At 46.1% G+C, this 17,912-nt stretch overlaps 1 protein-coding gene across 1 annotated transcript in view; it reads left to right on the forward strand.

Annotated features, from left to right (window-relative positions):
• CTR9 (CTR9 component of Paf1/RNA polymerase II complex) overlaps window positions 1-12,467 on the forward strand; it is a 34,064-nt gene extending 21,597 nt beyond the window's left edge. Inside the window, 14 exon segments of the mRNA XM_077453433.1 lie at window positions 65-97; window positions 99-153; window positions 344-357; window positions 359-493; window positions 1,620-1,736; window positions 2,114-2,259; window positions 3,307-3,382; window positions 3,514-3,648; window positions 4,994-5,075; window positions 5,078-5,143; window positions 5,653-5,809; window positions 6,807-6,879; window positions 6,985-7,100; window positions 9,378-12,467. Coding sequence (XP_077309559.1) covers window positions 65-97; window positions 99-153; window positions 344-357; window positions 359-493; window positions 1,620-1,736; window positions 2,114-2,259; window positions 3,307-3,382; window positions 3,514-3,648; window positions 4,994-5,075; window positions 5,078-5,143; window positions 5,653-5,809; window positions 6,807-6,879; window positions 6,985-7,100; window positions 9,378-9,798 — 1,626 coding nt within the window. The 3' untranslated portion in view covers window positions 9,799-12,467.
• The last annotated feature ends 5,445 nt before the right edge of the window (window positions 12,468-17,912 follow it).

The following is a 17,912-nucleotide window of genomic DNA, read 5'->3' on the forward strand; positions in this document are numbered from 1 at the left end:
TTTTTCTTTCTGTCAGTTGATACATGTGGTGTGAATTTTTTTCCATTTCTGTTTTTCAATATAGGAAAAGCGCCACCAGGATCGTGCGTTGGCCATATAACAAGCAGGTGCTCAGGAACGACTCCAAGAATCTCTATGCAGCCAATGGAATTGGTAGGTCCCGGTCTCTGTGCTCCGTACAGTTCTGAGGGCAGGCCGGGTCTCACACCGCACATCTGCTGGGACATGCGCGTGTCTGACCCGATTTGCTGCATATGTAACTGGTTTGTGTTTGTGGCTGAAGTAATTCTTGTGAATAACAAGGAACCCGAATCGTGGCTATAACGGGCTCTTCTTTGTACAGGAGCTGTCTTGGCCGCACAAAGGTTATGTCCGAGAGGCCCGTGATGTTTTCGCTCAGGTCAGAGAGGCAACGGCAGATATTAGTGACGTCTGGTTATAACCTGGCGCACATCTACGTGAGCAGAAACAGTTCATTAGTGCTGTGCAAATGGTATGTCCAACCAAGTCTTACAAAACAGCGTTTTTTCTCTTCCCTCACATCCCTACCTCCCTTCTCCTCTCCCCCCCCTTCTCCTCCCCCCCCCCTTCTCCTCTCCCCCCCCTTCTCTCCCCCCCCCCCCTTCTCCTCTCCCCCTCTTCTCCTCTCCCCCCCCCCCTTCTCCTCTCCCCCCTTCTCCTCCTCTCTCGCGCTCTCTCTCTCCCCCCTTCTCCTCCTCTCTCTCGCGCTCTCTCTCCCCTTCTCCTCCTCTCTCGCGCTCTCTCTCTCCCCCTTCTCCTCCTCTCTCTCCCCCCTTCTCCCCCTCTCTCGCGCTCTCTCTCCCCCTTCTCCCGCCTCTCGCGCTCTCTCTCCCCCCTTCTCCCGCCCTCTCGCGCTCTCTCTCCCCCCCTTCTCCCGCCCTCTCGCGCGCTCTCTCTCCCCCCTTCTCCCGCCCTCTTGTCCCCCCCCCTCTCTCGCCCCCCCCCTCTCTCGTCGCGTCCCCCCCCTCTCTCGTCGCCCCCCCCTCTCTCGCCCCCCCCCCTCTCTCGTCCCCCCCCTCTCTCGTCCCCCCCCTCTTTCGTCCCCCCCCCCCCTCTCTCGTCCTCTCTCTCTCTCCCCCCTCTCGCCCCCTCTCCTCCCCCTCTCGCACTCCCCCCCCTCACTCTCTCCCCTTCTCGCTCTCTCCCTCTCCCCCCCCTCTCTCGCTCTCTTCCCCTCTCCCCCCCCCCTCTCTCGCTCTCTTCCCCTCTCCCCCCCCCCCTCTCTCGCTCTCTTCCCCTCTCCCCCCCCCCTCTCGCTCTCTTCCCCTCTCCCCCCCCTCTCTCGCTCTCTTCCCCTCCCCCCCCTCTCTCGCTCTCTTCCCCTCTCCCCCCCTCTCTCGCTCTCTTCCCCTCTCCCCCCTCTCTCTCGCTCTCTTCCCCTCTCCCCCTCTCTCTCGCTCTCTTCCCCTCCCCCCCCCTCTCTCGCTCTCTTCCTCTCCCCCCTTCTCCCCTCTCTCGCTCTTTCCTCCCATATCTCTATCTCATCCACGTTATTTTATTGGAATTACTTGCTCGCTTGTTGGATGTTTAAACCACTCTGTGCATCGTTTGCATTCCATTAGTCACATTAACAACCGCAGTCCTCCTCTCTCGTTTAGTATGAAAACTGTTTGCGCAAGTTCTACAAACACCAGAACACAGAGGTCCTGCTGTATTTGGCCAGAGCGCTCTTTAAATGCGGCAAGTTGCAGGAGTGCAAGCAGATCCTCCTGAAGGTAATGATTTGTTTAAATCTCGACATCTTCTGTGCATTTTGACACAACGATTTACTGAACATGACCCCCACTTGTCATTTTTTAATACTTTTTTTGTTTTTTGTTTTCATCTTCCATGTCATTTTGTGCTCAATCTGCATCGCCCACATTTAAGGCAGCTTTACTTTAATGCTGACACTCTTATGCTTCTTATAAAATGGGCAGTCTGCATTGGTTATGGGTTACTTATTTACATTGTTGGAGGGACTATAAGCAGCAGCATGACCTCCTAGGCAAATATGTTGACACTTGGTAAATCATATGAGTTCCCAGGATCTCCTGTGTACAGCATGTTGCAGCTTGTTGTGTTTACACCACATCTGTTTTAAACCCGGCAGGCTCGGCATGTGGCGCCCAACGACACCGTCCTCATGTTCAATGTGGCCCTGGTGCTCCAGAGACTTGCAACCTCCATACTGAAGGATGAAAAGAGTAACTTGAAGGAAGTATTGAATGCTGTAAAGGAGCTTGAACTGGCACACAGGTGAGACGGGGGGTCTTAACAGCTAGAAATCCATAAGCCGTTCAATATAATTGGTTTTCGTTGTCATGGGGGCTTCTTTGAAACACGATGATGGGGACTCATTGCTACCCAGCTCAATAGATTTAACATGTTTCTGCTCCAAGGTTTAAGAAAACGTCAAATATTTTTTTTTGTTTTTTTTGTCCCTCTGTTCTGCAAAAGACCTGGAGGGAAAAGCAGCCACACGCAGAGTTTCCCAGTGAATGGCTGTGCAGCAGGGGGGGGCCGTGGCAGGTCAAGTCTGATCATTGGAGGAAAGCAAGCTGAGTTCTCAGCATAGCTAGAGAACTGACCATGCTGTGCTCTCCTGCTTAGTGTGGTCAGTTTTTAATAGGAAAGCAGAGAGACTGGCAGGAACACCAGGGTTTTTAGACAAAGGAAGCAATACAAAGAGAACAGGAGACTTTCTCATGCAAGTACATGGTACAGCAGCCACATATCAGGAATATGAAGTGTTGGGGTAACAAACACTTTGTAGGGAGAAGCTTTGGCTGTACTTCTCCTGTGGATTACCTGTTTTCAGCAGACAGCGGGCTTAAGTCTGTTGACATCACAGAGCTGGTCCAGGCTCGGGCAGGAGTCAGGATCCGCCCACATGCCTGGACCGGGTTCCGGCTCAGCCTCTCAGAGAGCCTTAGCCGGCCGCTCCCATCCCCTCCACCGCCCAGCGCTCCAATGAGTTTGGGGGGGGGGGGGGGGGGTGAGCAGAAAGCAGTGACTGGCGTGTTAGATTGCTCGGTTCTCAGCCTTGGAGTCATCAGGGGACAGGGGACCGATGCAGCATCCAGCTAGGCTACTGATCCTGGAAAAAAAACATAGCCCCATATTTCTGGTTTATATACTGCTGGCTTTACCTGATCTTTCCCTGTATGTAAACCCTAACCATGAACTTATTTGCTGCCTGATAAAAGAAAACAAATGCAGCCGCCACATCCAAGGACTGGTAACCTGCAATTTTGTTCTTGGTGTATGTGTGCGATTTTTAGTTTTTATATTTTTATTTTCTAGATATTTCAGTTATCTGAGCAAAGTCGGTGACAAGATGCGGTTTGATTTGGCCCTCGCTGCCTCGGAGGCCAGGTATGTAAACCCTCCCCTCCCTCCGTGTTTCGTCCAACGTCTTAGAACACTGGCTGATCCTGATGTGAGAAGAAGTGGTATTGGACCATATTGTGTGCCACGAAGTATGACCTTTTTTGTTCCCTCGCATTGCAGGCAGTGTCCGATCTCTTGAGCCAGGCGCAGTATCACGTGGCTCGCGCCCGTAAACAGGACGAGGAGGAGAAGGAGCTGCGAGCCAAACAAGAACAGGAGAGGGAGCTTCTGAAACAGAAACTGATGAAAGCGCAGGTGGGGTGCTGTTTTGTACAGATAGGATGCAGTATGGGTGTCTGGATATTTTGACTTTAAAGGTGGGGGCTTTTGCAGACACATTTTCGATGTCAGCTGAAATCGAACCCGCATTAGTTATTGGAACAGCTTCAAGATTCCCCTTACAATTATCAGGTCATGAAGGATCTAACAGAGTACTGATCTGCCCTTTACAGGACACGTGCACTTCAAATCAAAGTACACGTCTCCTTTATGCAACTTTCCCTTGACTTGATCCACCTTCTCCCTCTGAAGGTGCATACTTGGCTGCATCCGATGGCTGTGGTTTTGCTTTCTTTTTGCATCTAGAGGTGCAGTCTTCCCTGTCCTTGGCCGTGCTTGTGCATTACATTACCATAGACATCTATGGGGCTGTGTCCCAAGTCTGGAGACAGTCCTATGGGAGTCTATGGTACAGTCGAAGACGTGTTGGATTGTAGACAAGCAGCTGAAACTCACTGTCAGATTGAGTTAACCAGTCCCAGGCGGGACCGTTCTAGACCCGAGTGGACTTCATATGACGTCCTCACCAGAAAGCACCTGCCGCGCGTCCCATGCTGTGTCAGGTGGGCAGGTCGATGTACCTGCCCACGGCTAGTACCATGTGATCGCTGTGAACAATCACAGCAGATTACATGACAGTTGTACACAATGGATGGCTTCCGTTCATGGCATACTCCTGTGATTGGTCACAGTGATCACATGGTACAGACAGGGCTAATCGCAATGGTAAACGCTGAATGGATTGATTTCATTCAGTAAAAATGGTTGTTTATAACGGTGTCATACTGTCACTAGTTCATGACGTTGTACTGCGCTGGTGATGGTATGTTTAAAAAAAAAAAAAAAGTTAAATTTTTATTAACTTTTACAAAAAATTGTGACAAATTACAACTTTAAAAAAAAAACTTGCCGTGACTCTTACTAAATACCTCAAACTGTCCCCATTCCAAAAAGGGGTCATTTGGGGGATATTTGTACTGTCCTAACATTTTCAGGTTTCATGAAAAGAGATAGTCTGTCAATACATCAGGAGTGATTGATTTTCAGAGATATACCATAGCTTGTAGGACAGGACAGTGGTTCAGGGCGGATTTGGACTGCGGTCCGCCATTTAGTGATGCCTTCTGCAGGGGATCAATCGCCCAGACTGAGGTCCGACGTTTAGTGATCCCTTCTGCAGGAGATTAATCGCCCGGATTGAGGTTTGCCATTTAGTGATGCCTGCTGCAGGGGATCAATCACCCAGATTGCGATTTGCCATTTAGTGATGCCTGCTGCAGGGGATCAATCACGTGTGACTTTTTTTTTTTTACTTTTCCAGGAAGAAAAACGTCTTAAGGAGGAGGTCGAGCATTAAAAGCTCTTGGAGCAAAGAGCTCAGTACGTGGAGAAGACCAAAAACCTCCTCAGTTCACTGGAGAAATGGAGACCCAAAAAGAAAGGAAACGTGGAGGTGGAGGAGGACGGGTACGTTCAAGCAGTCTATTATTTAATCCATTGGTGGCCAGAGGTCATTGAAGACCTAATATAGCAGCATTGAGTTTTCTTAACTATGACTAGTTTACCTGCCTAAATGTTGCATTTTTGTCTTTATTTGATACAATGTTTTATTTTTTTCCTTTCCTAATATGTTTTTTTTTATTTTTTTTTGATGAAAATATGGACAAAAATGTAAAGTAAATGCTAAAATATTAATACTTTTTTTTTTTTTTTAAATAATGGAATTGTATCTAACAATTACAGTATTAGAAAGGCAGGCTGCAGTGCCACCTACAGGCTTAAATGTATATTTATATTTTTAATCCACGCGATTTCGTTAACGTAGCGATCACATGATCAGAAACCACTCTGATAGGACCAGAACTCAGTAGTTTATGATGTATAGCTTGGGAGATCAAAGCAATGTCAGTTCTACATGGTCCCCCTCTTTGTACTGGAGGTAATCTGGCGTCTTTATATATGTGATTTGCAGAGATCCAGAAAAAAATGGGGACTTTGATGAGTTTGTTAATGATGATTCGGACGAGGATCTACCCAGAAAGAAGAAGAGGAAGAAGGGCGGCAGTGACAGCGGAGGGGATCAGGAGGGCGGTGAAGGCCAAGAGGGAGAAAAGAAGAAGAAAAAGAGAAGGAAGAGGTACGCGTTTCGCATTTCCAGGCACCCCATGTTAATTATCTATGTCTGCCATGTGTACACTTCCAGTAGGTTCTTTGGAAACTTGATTTTGTGACTTATTCTCTTTCAGCGCTGCACTGCCTAAATAACAAACTGAAATTGCTGAATGTTAATACTCACAAGACTAAGTGATTAGTCTTGTTACTTGAGTTTATTATTTGAATGTTTTTTTATTGTATAATATCCCAATCCAGGGAACACTGTTGTGGGGGGGGGTCCTCTTGCGCGTGTGCGCTCTATCTCTATCTCTCTCGAGAGAGATAGATGGATAGATAGAGATGGATAGATAGAGATGGATAGATAGAGATGGATAGATAGAGATGGATAGATAGAGATGGATAGATAGAGATGGATAGAGAGAGATGGATAGAGAGAGATGGATAGAGAGAGATGGATAGAGAGAGATGGATAGATAGAGATGGATAGATAGAGATGGATAGATAGAGATGGATAGATAGAGATGGATAGATAGAGGAGATGGATAGAGAGAGATGGATAGAGAGAGATGGATAGAGAGAGATGGATAGAGAGAGATGGATAGAGAGAGATGGATAGAGAGAGATGGATAGAGAGAGATGGATAGAGAGAGATGGATAGAGAGAGATGGATAGAGAGAGATGGATAGAGAGAGATGGATAGAGAGAGATGGATAGAGAGAGATGGAAAGAGAGAGATGGAAAGAGAGAGATGGAAAGAGAGAGATGGAAAGAGAGAGATGGAAAGAGAGAGATAGATAGATATATATATAGATTTGTTATTTAGGCAGTGCAGCACTGTTTTTTGTTATTTTATATCATTTATGTGAAGTGAAATCAGTATCTGTGCCAGCAGCAGCCAGGTGGGGGGAGGTATTTTTGTGATATCACTCACCGTTATTTATATTTTTGTATATTTTTTTTTTCACCGCATATATTCTTTGCGCTGATAGAATTTTTCTTTTTATATTATTCTCTTTCAGGCCTTCAAAGACAGGTGAAGGATCAGATGATGACGATGATCGTCCACGACCTAAAAAGAGACCTCCAAAGAAGGTATTTTTCTTTTCTGTCTTCTGGGGCAATTTATTTCAATTTTTTTTTATTTTTGCTAACCTAGAAAAATGAATGTTTACATTTTATAATTTTCTGCTTTTTCAGCCGGTTAAAGTTGAGCGAACTCCGGCTTCCATGAGAGGCAAAATCAAATCGAAGGCCACGATCTCCTCCAGCGATGACTCTTCCGATGAAGACAAACTGAAGATCGCCGATGAAGGGTGAGAAGAGATCAATAGTTGAAGTTGCCCTGTATACTTCATCACTTATAGTCTGTCTCACTTCTCCTGTTTAGCATTTCCTTTCTGTGCAATAGAATTTATACGTGTCCCCCCCCCCCACTGTCTTCCCTCCCGACATCCCCGTTTAATGTAGGCACCCAAGCAGCCAATAACGGAGCTCTTATTGGAGAGTGAGGTGACCAGTAGGGCAGCAGCCAATCATGAGCTCTCATTGCATAGTGGGGTAATGAGTAGGGCAGCAGCCAATGAGGGAGCTCTCATTGCATAGTGGGGTAATGAGTAGGGCAGCAGCCAATGAGGGAGCTCTCATTGCATAGTGGGGTAATGAGTGGGGCCGCAGCCAATGAGGGAGCTCTCATTGCATATGGGGTAATGAGTGGGGCTGCAGCCAATGAGGGAGCTCTCATTGCATAGTGGGGTAATGAGTGGGGCTGCAGCCAATGAGCGAGCTCTCATTGCATAGTGGGGTAATGAGTAGGGCAGCAGCCAATGAGGGAGCTCTCATTGCATAGTGGGGTAATGAGTGGGGCTGCAGCCAATGAGCGAGCTCTCATTGCATATCGGGGTAATGAGTAGGGCAGCAGCCAATGAGGGAGCTCTCATTGCATAGTGGGGCCGCAGCCAATGAGGGAGCTCTCATTGCATAGTGGGGTAATGAGGGGCCGCAGCCAATGAGCGAGCTCTCATTGCATAGTGGGGTAATGAGTAGGGCCGCAGCCAATGAGGGAGCTCTCATTGCATAGTGGGGTAATGAGTAGGGCCGCAGCCAATGAGGGAGCTCTCATTGCATAGTGGGGTAATGAGTGGGGTAGCAGCTGCTACCCTAATTTCAATAAAAGTTGCAAGGAGTTAGTGTCCCAATATGGGATCTACTCTGCTTAAATCCGGATTAAACATCTTCAGTAAACTGAATCGTTCTGTACAGGAGGGAGTGGTCCCTCCCCCTCCTCTTGACTTATCCCCCTGCCCTCCCTCCCCCCCCCCCCCCCTTTTTTATTTTATTATTTTTATTTTTCCATTTTTATTTTCGGGTCATTCACCCAATTTTTATAATTTTTTTTTTTTTTTTTTTTCCTCAACCAACAATCTCGTTACTAATTCTGAATTATTACACTCAGTGTAGACCTTTTTATTTCTGCTGTAATTCTTTACAATATATTTCAATAAAATATTCGGGAATACAAAAAGGGGAGCAGGAGGCATTTCCTCAGTCTCCCCTCCCTCAATGGAAAAAAAGAAAAAAGTAGGGCAACAGACAATGTGGGAGCTTTCAATGGATAGGGGGGTGATGAGTAGGGAAGCGGCCAGTAATGAAGTCGTTGGATAGCAAGGTGATGAGTAGGGAAGAAGCCAATGATGGTGTCATTGGATAGCAGGGTGATGAGTAGGGAAGAAGCCAATGATGGTGTCATTGGATAGCAGGGTGATGAGTAGGGAAGAAGCCAATGATGGTGTCATTGGATAGCAGGGTGATGAGTAGGGAAGAAGCCAATGATGGTGTCATTGGATATCAGGGTGATGAGTAGGGAAGCAGCCAATGATGGTGTCATTGGATAGCAGGGTGATGAGTAGGGACGCAGCCAATAATGGTGTCATTAGATAGTGGGGTGATGAGTAGGGAAGCAGCCAATAATGGAGGGTGATGAGTAGAGAAGAGGCTAATAATGGAGATGCCGTTGTATAGCAGGGTGATGAGTAGCCGCCAATAATGGAGTCGTGGATAAGCAGTGTGATGAGTAGGAAAGTGGAATGGAATTGATGAGTATGGCTTATATCCGTCTCGATGTCAGGCCCCTACTCATGGAAAGGCTGTCCAGAAACAAACAGTAACAGTGTTATCAAGGTAAAAGGGGTTTACATTTCCCACTTCAAGGCTTTCAGTTCTAAAAGTTAGAATAGTCAAGTGGAACTCCAGCTTTAGATAGGGTGGGGAAGGGTCTGAAATTTGAGCTGCTATTGCTGTCTTGTTTTATTGGGGATAATTTTACAGTACTTCCTTTTCCTGTCCTGGCCAAGAAGTGAGGAGAAGCACCCCAGTGGGGACCGACAGCAATAGCAGGTTGTAGAGATTCTGCCCCTTCTCCATGGCGTTTAATATACAGATATATTTATCCCTGTGGCTCCAGTACCAGGATGCCCTCCTATGTTTTCACTTATGCAGTTTGATTATTATTATTTTCTCCTTTCCAAATCGAGACTTTTTTTTTTTTTTATTTACCCAATTTGTCAATTTTTCCCATTTTTATTTTTATTCAGAAATGCCAGAAACAGCAACAGCGACTCAGATGATGGCGCCAAACCAGCGAAAAAGCGCATAATGTCTGACAGTGACTCCGATAACGGGAACAAATCTGGAAGCGACGCTGGCAGCCCGCAGAGGTCTCAGCAGTCCGGCGAGGACTCCGAAGACAACTGGCGGAGGAAGAGGCGAAGGTCGGACTCCGGATCAGACAACGGCTCCGTGCAGTCCAGAAGAAGTGCTTCCGGGGGCTCAGACAACGGGTCGCGGGCAGCATCGCGTAGCCCCCAGTCGGACAGGGAATCTGGCAACGAGGGTTCGGCCAGGGGTTCGCCCAGTGGTTCGCCCGCGGGTTCGCCTAGGGGCTCTGCAAATGAGTCTGAGCAGGAGGCGTCCACCAATGAGAAATCAGACCGTGGATCTGATGACAGCGATTAGGCAGGAAGCGTCACGACGGTGTATTTAATGTAAATAAACCCAAAATGAAAAAAAAAAAGGGAAAGTTAAAAAAAAGAAGAAAAAAAAAGAAAATTTGTATATATTTGTTGCTGGGGGAAAAAAAAAAAAAAAGTGTTAGTGCAGCAGAAAGAGACCGCTTTCTTTTCCTTAGTAGTTTCTCCTGCAATTGACCGGTTGTAAGGGGCGTGATAAAAGAAACCTGTCCGGAATGCAGAGGGTGACGTTGCTGATCTCCTAATCTGATCTCCGCTCGTCTCTGGCCTTGTATTTTCATTCATTTTTAGTTAAGCGCTACCTGTTCGTTTTATATTTTATTTCGGAGGAAGCCTGGAGCTTTGAAGAAGAACTCCAAGTATGGGTAGTTTATACGTAGTTACATTGGTCCAGCTTGGAGTAACTATGTATATACCATACGTGGCCAGTCTACAAGCCCCCCAATGGAAGCTGGAAATCCCTAGACACCTCTACTCCAGTGATCTTGGGCCCTGTGTCAGGCAGTTAACATCCTGCATTTTCAACAGGAGGCGCTATTCAGCGAATGCAAGAAGGGCTATGTGTGTCTGAAAAATGAGGGTTGAATCCCCCCCCCATTACTGTCCTTGTGTGCCCCCTAACAGCTCCTTGATCCCTGATGACTGCGTGTGGATCATCTGTTTGACAGAGTGGTGACATCACTCACCTAGTCATGTGACAGTGCTCAGAACTGGCAATTGAATGCTACTAGGCCCCAGTAAATCTTAGGGGAGCAAATCATCCGCTCCTTCATACGTGGAAGTGCTGAATGTTCCTCAGCTGCAGAGGAGCAAGGAGTTATGGGGGTGCACAGGTAAGGTGAGGGATATGGGGTTCAGGAGGATGCCCTTTCCAGATGCATGGTCACACTCCAAGCTTCAGCCCCTGGATAAAGGCCCTTTGCCTTTATCCAGCCCTTGGTGCACTACTCCTCCCACTGATGCAAGACACTATTCTGCCAACTGACGTCAACAATGTGGCACTATTCCTTCCAATTATACCAACAATGTGCCACTATTTCTCCCGGTAATACCATATGTGGCGATGTTTACTCCCAATGAGGCTAGAAAAATGTCCATTCCCGCTAGCCACATTCCGCCCCCCCCAAGTCTGAAGTGCAAAAAACTGGCCCTTCGTATAGAAAGTTTCATGACCCATGGTCTAGGGCAGTGATGGTGAACCTTGGCACTCCAGATGTTTTGGAACTACATTTCCCATGATGCTCATGCACTCTGCAGTGTAGTGGAGCATCATGGGAAATGTAGTTCCAAAACATCTGGGGTGCCAAGGTTCGCCATCACTGGTCTAGGTGAATGATGTCCGTGCCCCAGTGCTTTTTGGGACATGTGATTTGCATATCCCAGGAGGCAACGGGCATGCTTCATGTCACCACATTCACCAACAGAGGAAGGGGGCAGGCCTAACACTCAAATAACTGTCTTTGTATATAAAGTTTGGGGACCCCAGGTCTAGGTGAATGATGTCACTGCCCCGGCGCTTCCTGGGATATGTGATGTGCATATCCCAGGAGGCAACAGGAGAGCTGCATGTCAGCAATGGAGGAAGAGGGCAGGCCTAGCGCCAAGAAAACATCCTTTTTTGTATAGAAAGTTTGGAGACCCCTGGTCTAGGCGTATGATGTCGGTGCCTTGGGGCTTTTCCAGGGACATGTGATGCGCATATCCCAGGATGCACCGGGAGCGCTGCATGCCGCCACCCTGTTCCCCAACGGAGGGGGCGGGCCTAGCGGTACATCAGCAGTTTCCTGGCAGAACCCCCGAAGATTCTCTGCAGCCTCCTGATGTCACAGATGAACGTGGTGGTGCTGCACCCGGCGGCGGCTGCAGAGAAGAGGATATCAGCAGGACAACGCTGGATGTTGGCGAGTATCTGAAGTGTGGCCAGGTCATCGGGTAAATGGGGGAGCAAAGAAAAAAAAAAAAGAGGAAGAGGGTGAAATTCATCTTTAATCCATGATCCTTCCTCTAAAATTATCCTCCAATCAGCAGCAGCACCCTGTGTATTTCTGTAATGACACATTCCCTTTAAAACCAGGTCAACCTTTTGTACAACTCCTATTGCCCTTTTTTTTTAGATCAGTTTCAGGGCCCACACAATGCTGTAGTATGTTTTGCTTCTGACCAATCCGGAGGTGCGGATTTAATGTAGCTTTGACAGAACGGGCTGTCCAATATCAGCCCAATGGGCCGGTCTCAGTCTTTTGTTTTTGTTTTTTTATCGAGTATACTCGATTTTGTTTTTATAGGGTATTCTCGAAAATCTGTAGGATGCGTCATAAGCTGTCCTGTCCAAGGAAATTAAAAAAATGGATAGTGGCATTTAAAATATGAGGACTGCGCCCTAATGTGCTGTATTTGTTTTCTGACCGATGATTCTATTCACATGGATGAAATCGGTGACTTCGGACGCTTGTCAGAGCGGCGGCCATGACTGTGATTTTTTTACCAAGCTCCTGTTCCATCCAGAAGATTCCGGGTGGTGACTTTTCCTTATTTGATAATCAAGACATTTACTTTTTACTATCAATTTAACTCAGATGTGTGATTATGTTTTCATTTTTTTTGTTTGTTTGTATAAAAAGTCTGCTTTAACTTTAATAAAAATTGTAAAAAGTGTTGACGTTTTCGTTGTTTTGCAATGTCCATAATCAACTTCTTCCTTTTATGACTATAAAGCCTAATGAACTTCCCCCTATTTTCTATAACACTGTTAAAGTGTTACTAAACCCAGGACTCTGCATTCACTATATCTGCTCTCTCTCTACGTTTTGACTTGATTGAAGTACCCCCCCCCCCCCCCCCCGCCCGGTACAAAGGGACTTTAACCACTTAAGCCCTGGACCAATTTTCAGCCAAAGGACCAGGCCTCTTTTTGCGATTCGGCACTGCGTCGTTTTAACTGACAATTGCGTGGTCGTGCGACGTGGCTCTCAAACAAAATTGATGTCCTTTTTTTTTTTTTTTCCCACAAATAGAGCTTTCTTTTGGTGGTATTTGATAATCTCTGTGGTTTTTATTTTTTGCGCTATAAACAAAAATAGAGCGCCAATTTAAAAAAAAAATGCAATATTTTTTTACTTTTTGCTATAATAAATATCCCCAGAAAATATATAAAAAAAAAACATTTTTTTGCTCAGTTTAGGCCGGTGCATATTCTTCTACATATTTTTGGTAAAACAAAACGCAATTTGGCGATTATTGATTGGTTTGCGCAAAAGTTATAGCGCTTACAAAATAGGGGATAGTTTTATAGCACTTTTTATTTTATTTTTTTACTAGTAATGGCGGCGATCAGCGAATTTTATTGTGACTGCGAAATTATGGCGGACACATTGGACATTTTTGACATGTTTTTGGGACCATTGTCATTTATACAGCAATCAGTGCTATTTGATTCCTGTGTAAATGACACTGGCAGTGAAGGAGTTAACCACTAGGGGGCGAGGAGGGGGTTATGTGTTGTGATGTGTGTTTTTGTTTTGTTTTGTTTTGTTTTGATTGTAGTGGGGCGTGGCCCGGCATGTGACGTCACTGATCATGACGGCCACACTAGGAAGCACAAGGAGAGGTTTGTTAACACTTACCTCTCCTTGTTCTTCAGCTCTGTGACCCGATCGCGGGACACCAGCAGCGATCGGGGCCATGGTCACAGAGCTCAGGACCGGGTCGTGAGCGTGCTGGCGGCGGCGCTATCTCGACCCATGGCTGGGCACTTAAAGAGCCAGGTACAGGTATGTGATTGTGTCCAGCTGTGCCATTCTGCCGAGGTATATGTGCAGGAGGCGATCCTTAAGCAGTTAGGGATGAACTTTTAGAAGAGACAATATAAAAAAAAAAAAAAAAAGTAGAAAAATGTATTTCATAAAAACAATGTAGTGATCAAAGGGTAACAATCATGCACAAAGTGATACATAATATCCATATATAGTATATAAGCAGAAAGCACTTCTCCTATAGTAGGGGTGGCCAACCAGTGGCCCGGGGGCCATATGTGGCCCACGGAGCCCTCTGATGTGGCCTGCGACCTCCTGCTCTGGAATGGCGGGTTAGCAAGACCAAGTTCGCAGGTTGCCGACCCGTCATACCACAGCATCGGTGTTGTGAATTAACCATTTGGCGCCCACACTACGTCTATTGACGTCATGGGCTTTCAGTGGTTATATCTAAATGATGCCTGAGGCCACAGACATCATTCAGATATTGCCGTTTTTTCAGCCGGCGATTCCCTACACCATAAGAACGATCATAGCGGCTGTTCCGCCGCTCGATCGTTCTTACGGGCGGCGGGAGGGGACGCACCCCCCCTCCCGCCGCCCTCCGGTGCTTCTACCCCCTCACCGTTTCCACCGGTGAGTCGGTCACAGGATCCGCCGGCCCCAGCAAGTAATCATAGAGATTTCCGGCGGACTAGATTGTCCCCGGAGTCTCTATGATCGTTCGGAGGCCGGGCACAATGTTATGACGTCACGCCCGGCCTCAGTATTCAAATTAACGGCGCCGATCTTGCTAGGAAGCCAGGATCGTTTTTTTTTTTTTTTTTTTTTTATTCTTCCCAGCCTAGAGGTGAGATATGGGGTCTTATTGACCCCCCCCCCCCCCCCCCCCCCCATATCTCACTGTAAATATGTCCGATCATGCCATATTCCTATGACAAGGGATGTTTACATTCCTTGTAATAGGAATAAAAGTCATCAATTTTTTTCTTTTTTTAAGTGTAAAACTAAAAAAAATAAAATAAAATTAACAATAATAAAAAAAAAAAAAAATTTAAAGCGCCCCTGTCCCCGTGAGCTCGCACACAGAAGCGAACGCATACGTATGTCCCGCCCACATATGAAAACGGTGTTCAAACCACACATGTGAGGTATCGCCGCGAACGTTGGAGCGAGAGCAATAATTCTAGCCCTCTAGACCCCCTCTGTAAACCAAAATATGTAACCAGTAAAAAAAATTGTAAGCGTCGCCTATGGGGATTTTTAAATACCAAAGTTTGGCGCCATTCCACGAGCGCGTGCAATTTTGAAGCAAGACATGTTGGGTTTCTATTTACTCTGCGTATCCTCCTCTTTCACGTTATGCAAAAAAATTGGGCTAATTTTACTGTTTTTTTTTTTTTTTTTTTTTTAAAGCATGAAACAAACGTGTTTGAAAAATTGCTGCGCAAATACCGTGCGAGATAAAAAGTTGCTACGAGCGCCATTGTATTCTCTAGGGTCTTTGCTAAAAAAAAAAAAACATAATGTTTGGGGGTTTTATGTAATTTTCTAAATGTCAGAATTTGCCTGGATGCGAAGTGGTTAAGCTGGTGGTAGAGGAAGAAAGTGGCCCCATAACCCGATGCTTCCTGTACAGCGCCGGCTTTTGCCACAGGCAGAGTCTATAGCAAAGTTCAGTTAACCCGCAGGACAGACAGGGGCGCTACGCTGCACCCGCGGTGTGGGTGAACCGCAGCACATCAGTATGAAAGCAGTTTAGGCCCTTTTCACACGATCGCCCCTACCCAATCGGACCCTCGATTCACCTCTGTAGAGCGGCAGATGTAAACAGACTCTTGTCCGTTTTACGCCCGCCTGCCTCCAATCCGATACAAAAAATAGAAGGGAGTTCGCCCCCCCCTTCCACCTGGGTGGGTCGGATCAGAGGGCGTATAGAGTAGCCGTGACCTTCTCTGCTCATTGTGGCCCGCGACTGGTTACTAAGTTGCTTAAGTGGCCCTCGCTCCTAAAAATGTTGGGCACCCCTGTCGTATAGGCTGACGCGTTTCGGGAGATTTAAGATAAATCCCTTCTTCAGGGACATGAAGGAGACAATAATTGGAGAAGCTTAATACTGTATTAATAGAATAAAGTGTTAAAAGAAGATTAAGGATGGTGCTGAATGGATGTGAAGACACATATCCAGGTTGAGAAGGAGGTCACCCAAAAAGGAATTGTAAATCCTCAAGGCATGAGAGATCCCTCACAAGGATCCCCGAAAAAAAAGAGTAAATCCCAGCAGCAAATTTGTGCAAAACAATGTATGGCTGAAGTTATGGGAAAATCGATCCTTCGTGGGGAGGTGGCGGCATTGGTCTCGCACAGAACATCCAACGCTTTTCTTTTCACAGAATCTTTGTTTTCATCAATTATTTACACTTTAATGCCTATTATATTTTCTGCATAAGATTATTATTATTATTCTGATATAATTTATAATCATCTGAGTAGTTTTCAGAGTTTGACACTAGATGGCGCACCAATTATTAATTGCGGTATAGTGTTTGGACTATGGTTGCAGCTTTCTTTCATCTGTGATTTGTAATAATTGCTTTGGTTATTTGCATTGGGAAGTGGTGGGATAAACCCAGGAATAGTTTTCCCTGAGACCAGAAGATTTTCTCAAGGCTTCCTCTGGGGGGCACAGAGCGTCTGAACAGCAATTTTCATGTCTTGCCACAGATTCTCAATGGGATTTAGGTCTGGACTGTGACTGGGCCATTCTAACACATGAATATGCTTTGATCTAAACCATTCCATTGTAGCTCTGGCTGTATGCTTCGGGTCGTTGTCCTGCTGGAAGGTGAACCTCCGTCCCAGTCTCAACTCATTTTCAGACTCTTAACAGGTTTTATTCGAAGATTGTCCTGTATTTTGGCTCCATCCATCTTTCCATCAACTCTGACCAGCTTCCCTGTCCCTGATGAAGGAAAGCATCCCCACAACATGATGCTGCCACCACCATGTTTCACAGTGGGGATGGTGTGTTCAGGGGGATGGGCAGTGTTAATTTTCCGCCACACATAGCATTTTGCTTTTAGGCCAAAAAGTTCAATATTGGTCTCGTTTGACCAGAGGACTTTCTTCCACATGTTTTCTGTGTCCTCCACATGGCTTCTCACAAACTGAAAACAGGACTTCTTATGACTTTCTTTCACCAATGTCTTTCTTCTTGTCACTCTTCCATAAAGGGCAGATTTGTGGAGAGACGACTAATAGTTGTCCTGTGGACAGATTCTCCCACCTGAGCTGTGGATCTCTGCAGCTCCTCCAGAGTTACCATGGACCTCTAGGCTCTTCTCTGATGAATGCTCTCCTTGCCCGGCCTGGTCAGTTTAGGTGGACGGCCATGTCTTGGTGGGTTTCCAGTTGTGCCCATACTCTTTCCATTTTTCGGATGATGGATTGAACAGAGCTCCGGGAGATGTTGAAAGCTTGGGATATTTTTTTTTTTTTTTTTTTTTAGAACCTAACGGTCTTTAAACTTCTCCACAACTTTGTCCCTGACTTGTCTGGTGTGTTCCTTGGCCTTCATGATGCTGTTTGTCTACTAAGGTTCTCTAACAAACCTCCGAGGGCTTTACAGAACAGCTGTATTTATATTGAGATTATATTACACACAGGGGGACTCTATTTACTAATTAGGTGACTTCTAAAGGTAATTGGTTCCACTAGATTTTAGTTAGGGGTATCAGAGTAAAGGGGGCCGAATACAAATGCACGCCCCACTTTTCACATACATAAAAAAATTGAAAACCATTTATCATTTTCCTTCCACTTGACAATTATGAGCCACTTTGTGTTGGTCTATCACATAAAATCCCAATAAAATACTGTATCGTTGAAAGTGCTTTGTTATATTTGTCCAATAAGTACCTGGTTGTAGTGATGGCCGAACGGTTCGCCCGGCGGTCGTTTCGCGGCGAATTTCCGACTTTCGCCGTCCGCGGGTTCGAACGCCTTTTTCCGTCGTTCGCCCCGGCGGACTTACGTGTTTAATGTATACAAGAACTTTAACCTTTCGTGACACGTTTATCATGTGTTACAGGACAACCAATTGAGACATGACAGCTCATGGACACTTGGACATTCCCCCTAACCTATAAATACACCCGATCCGGTGGCCATTTTACATTCTTTCTTCTGTCACTGTAGGGAAAGGATCCTGTGTGGAGTAGGGACAGAGAAAACGCTAGCTATTTGGTACACAAAAGTTCTTTTCAGGACTGGTATAGGTGTTAGGTCAGCAGCCTGAGTTTCTTTTGTCAGTTTAGATAAAGGGACAGAGCGCTGTATGCTGCTATTT

Source organism: Lithobates pipiens, unplaced genomic scaffold (assembly GCF_037356315.1).
Source record: "Lithobates pipiens isolate NorthernLeopardFrog02 unplaced genomic scaffold, aLitPip1_a1.2 Scaffold_24, whole genome shotgun sequence".
Classification (NCBI taxonomy): domain Eukaryota; kingdom Metazoa; phylum Chordata; class Amphibia; order Anura; family Ranidae; genus Lithobates; species Lithobates pipiens.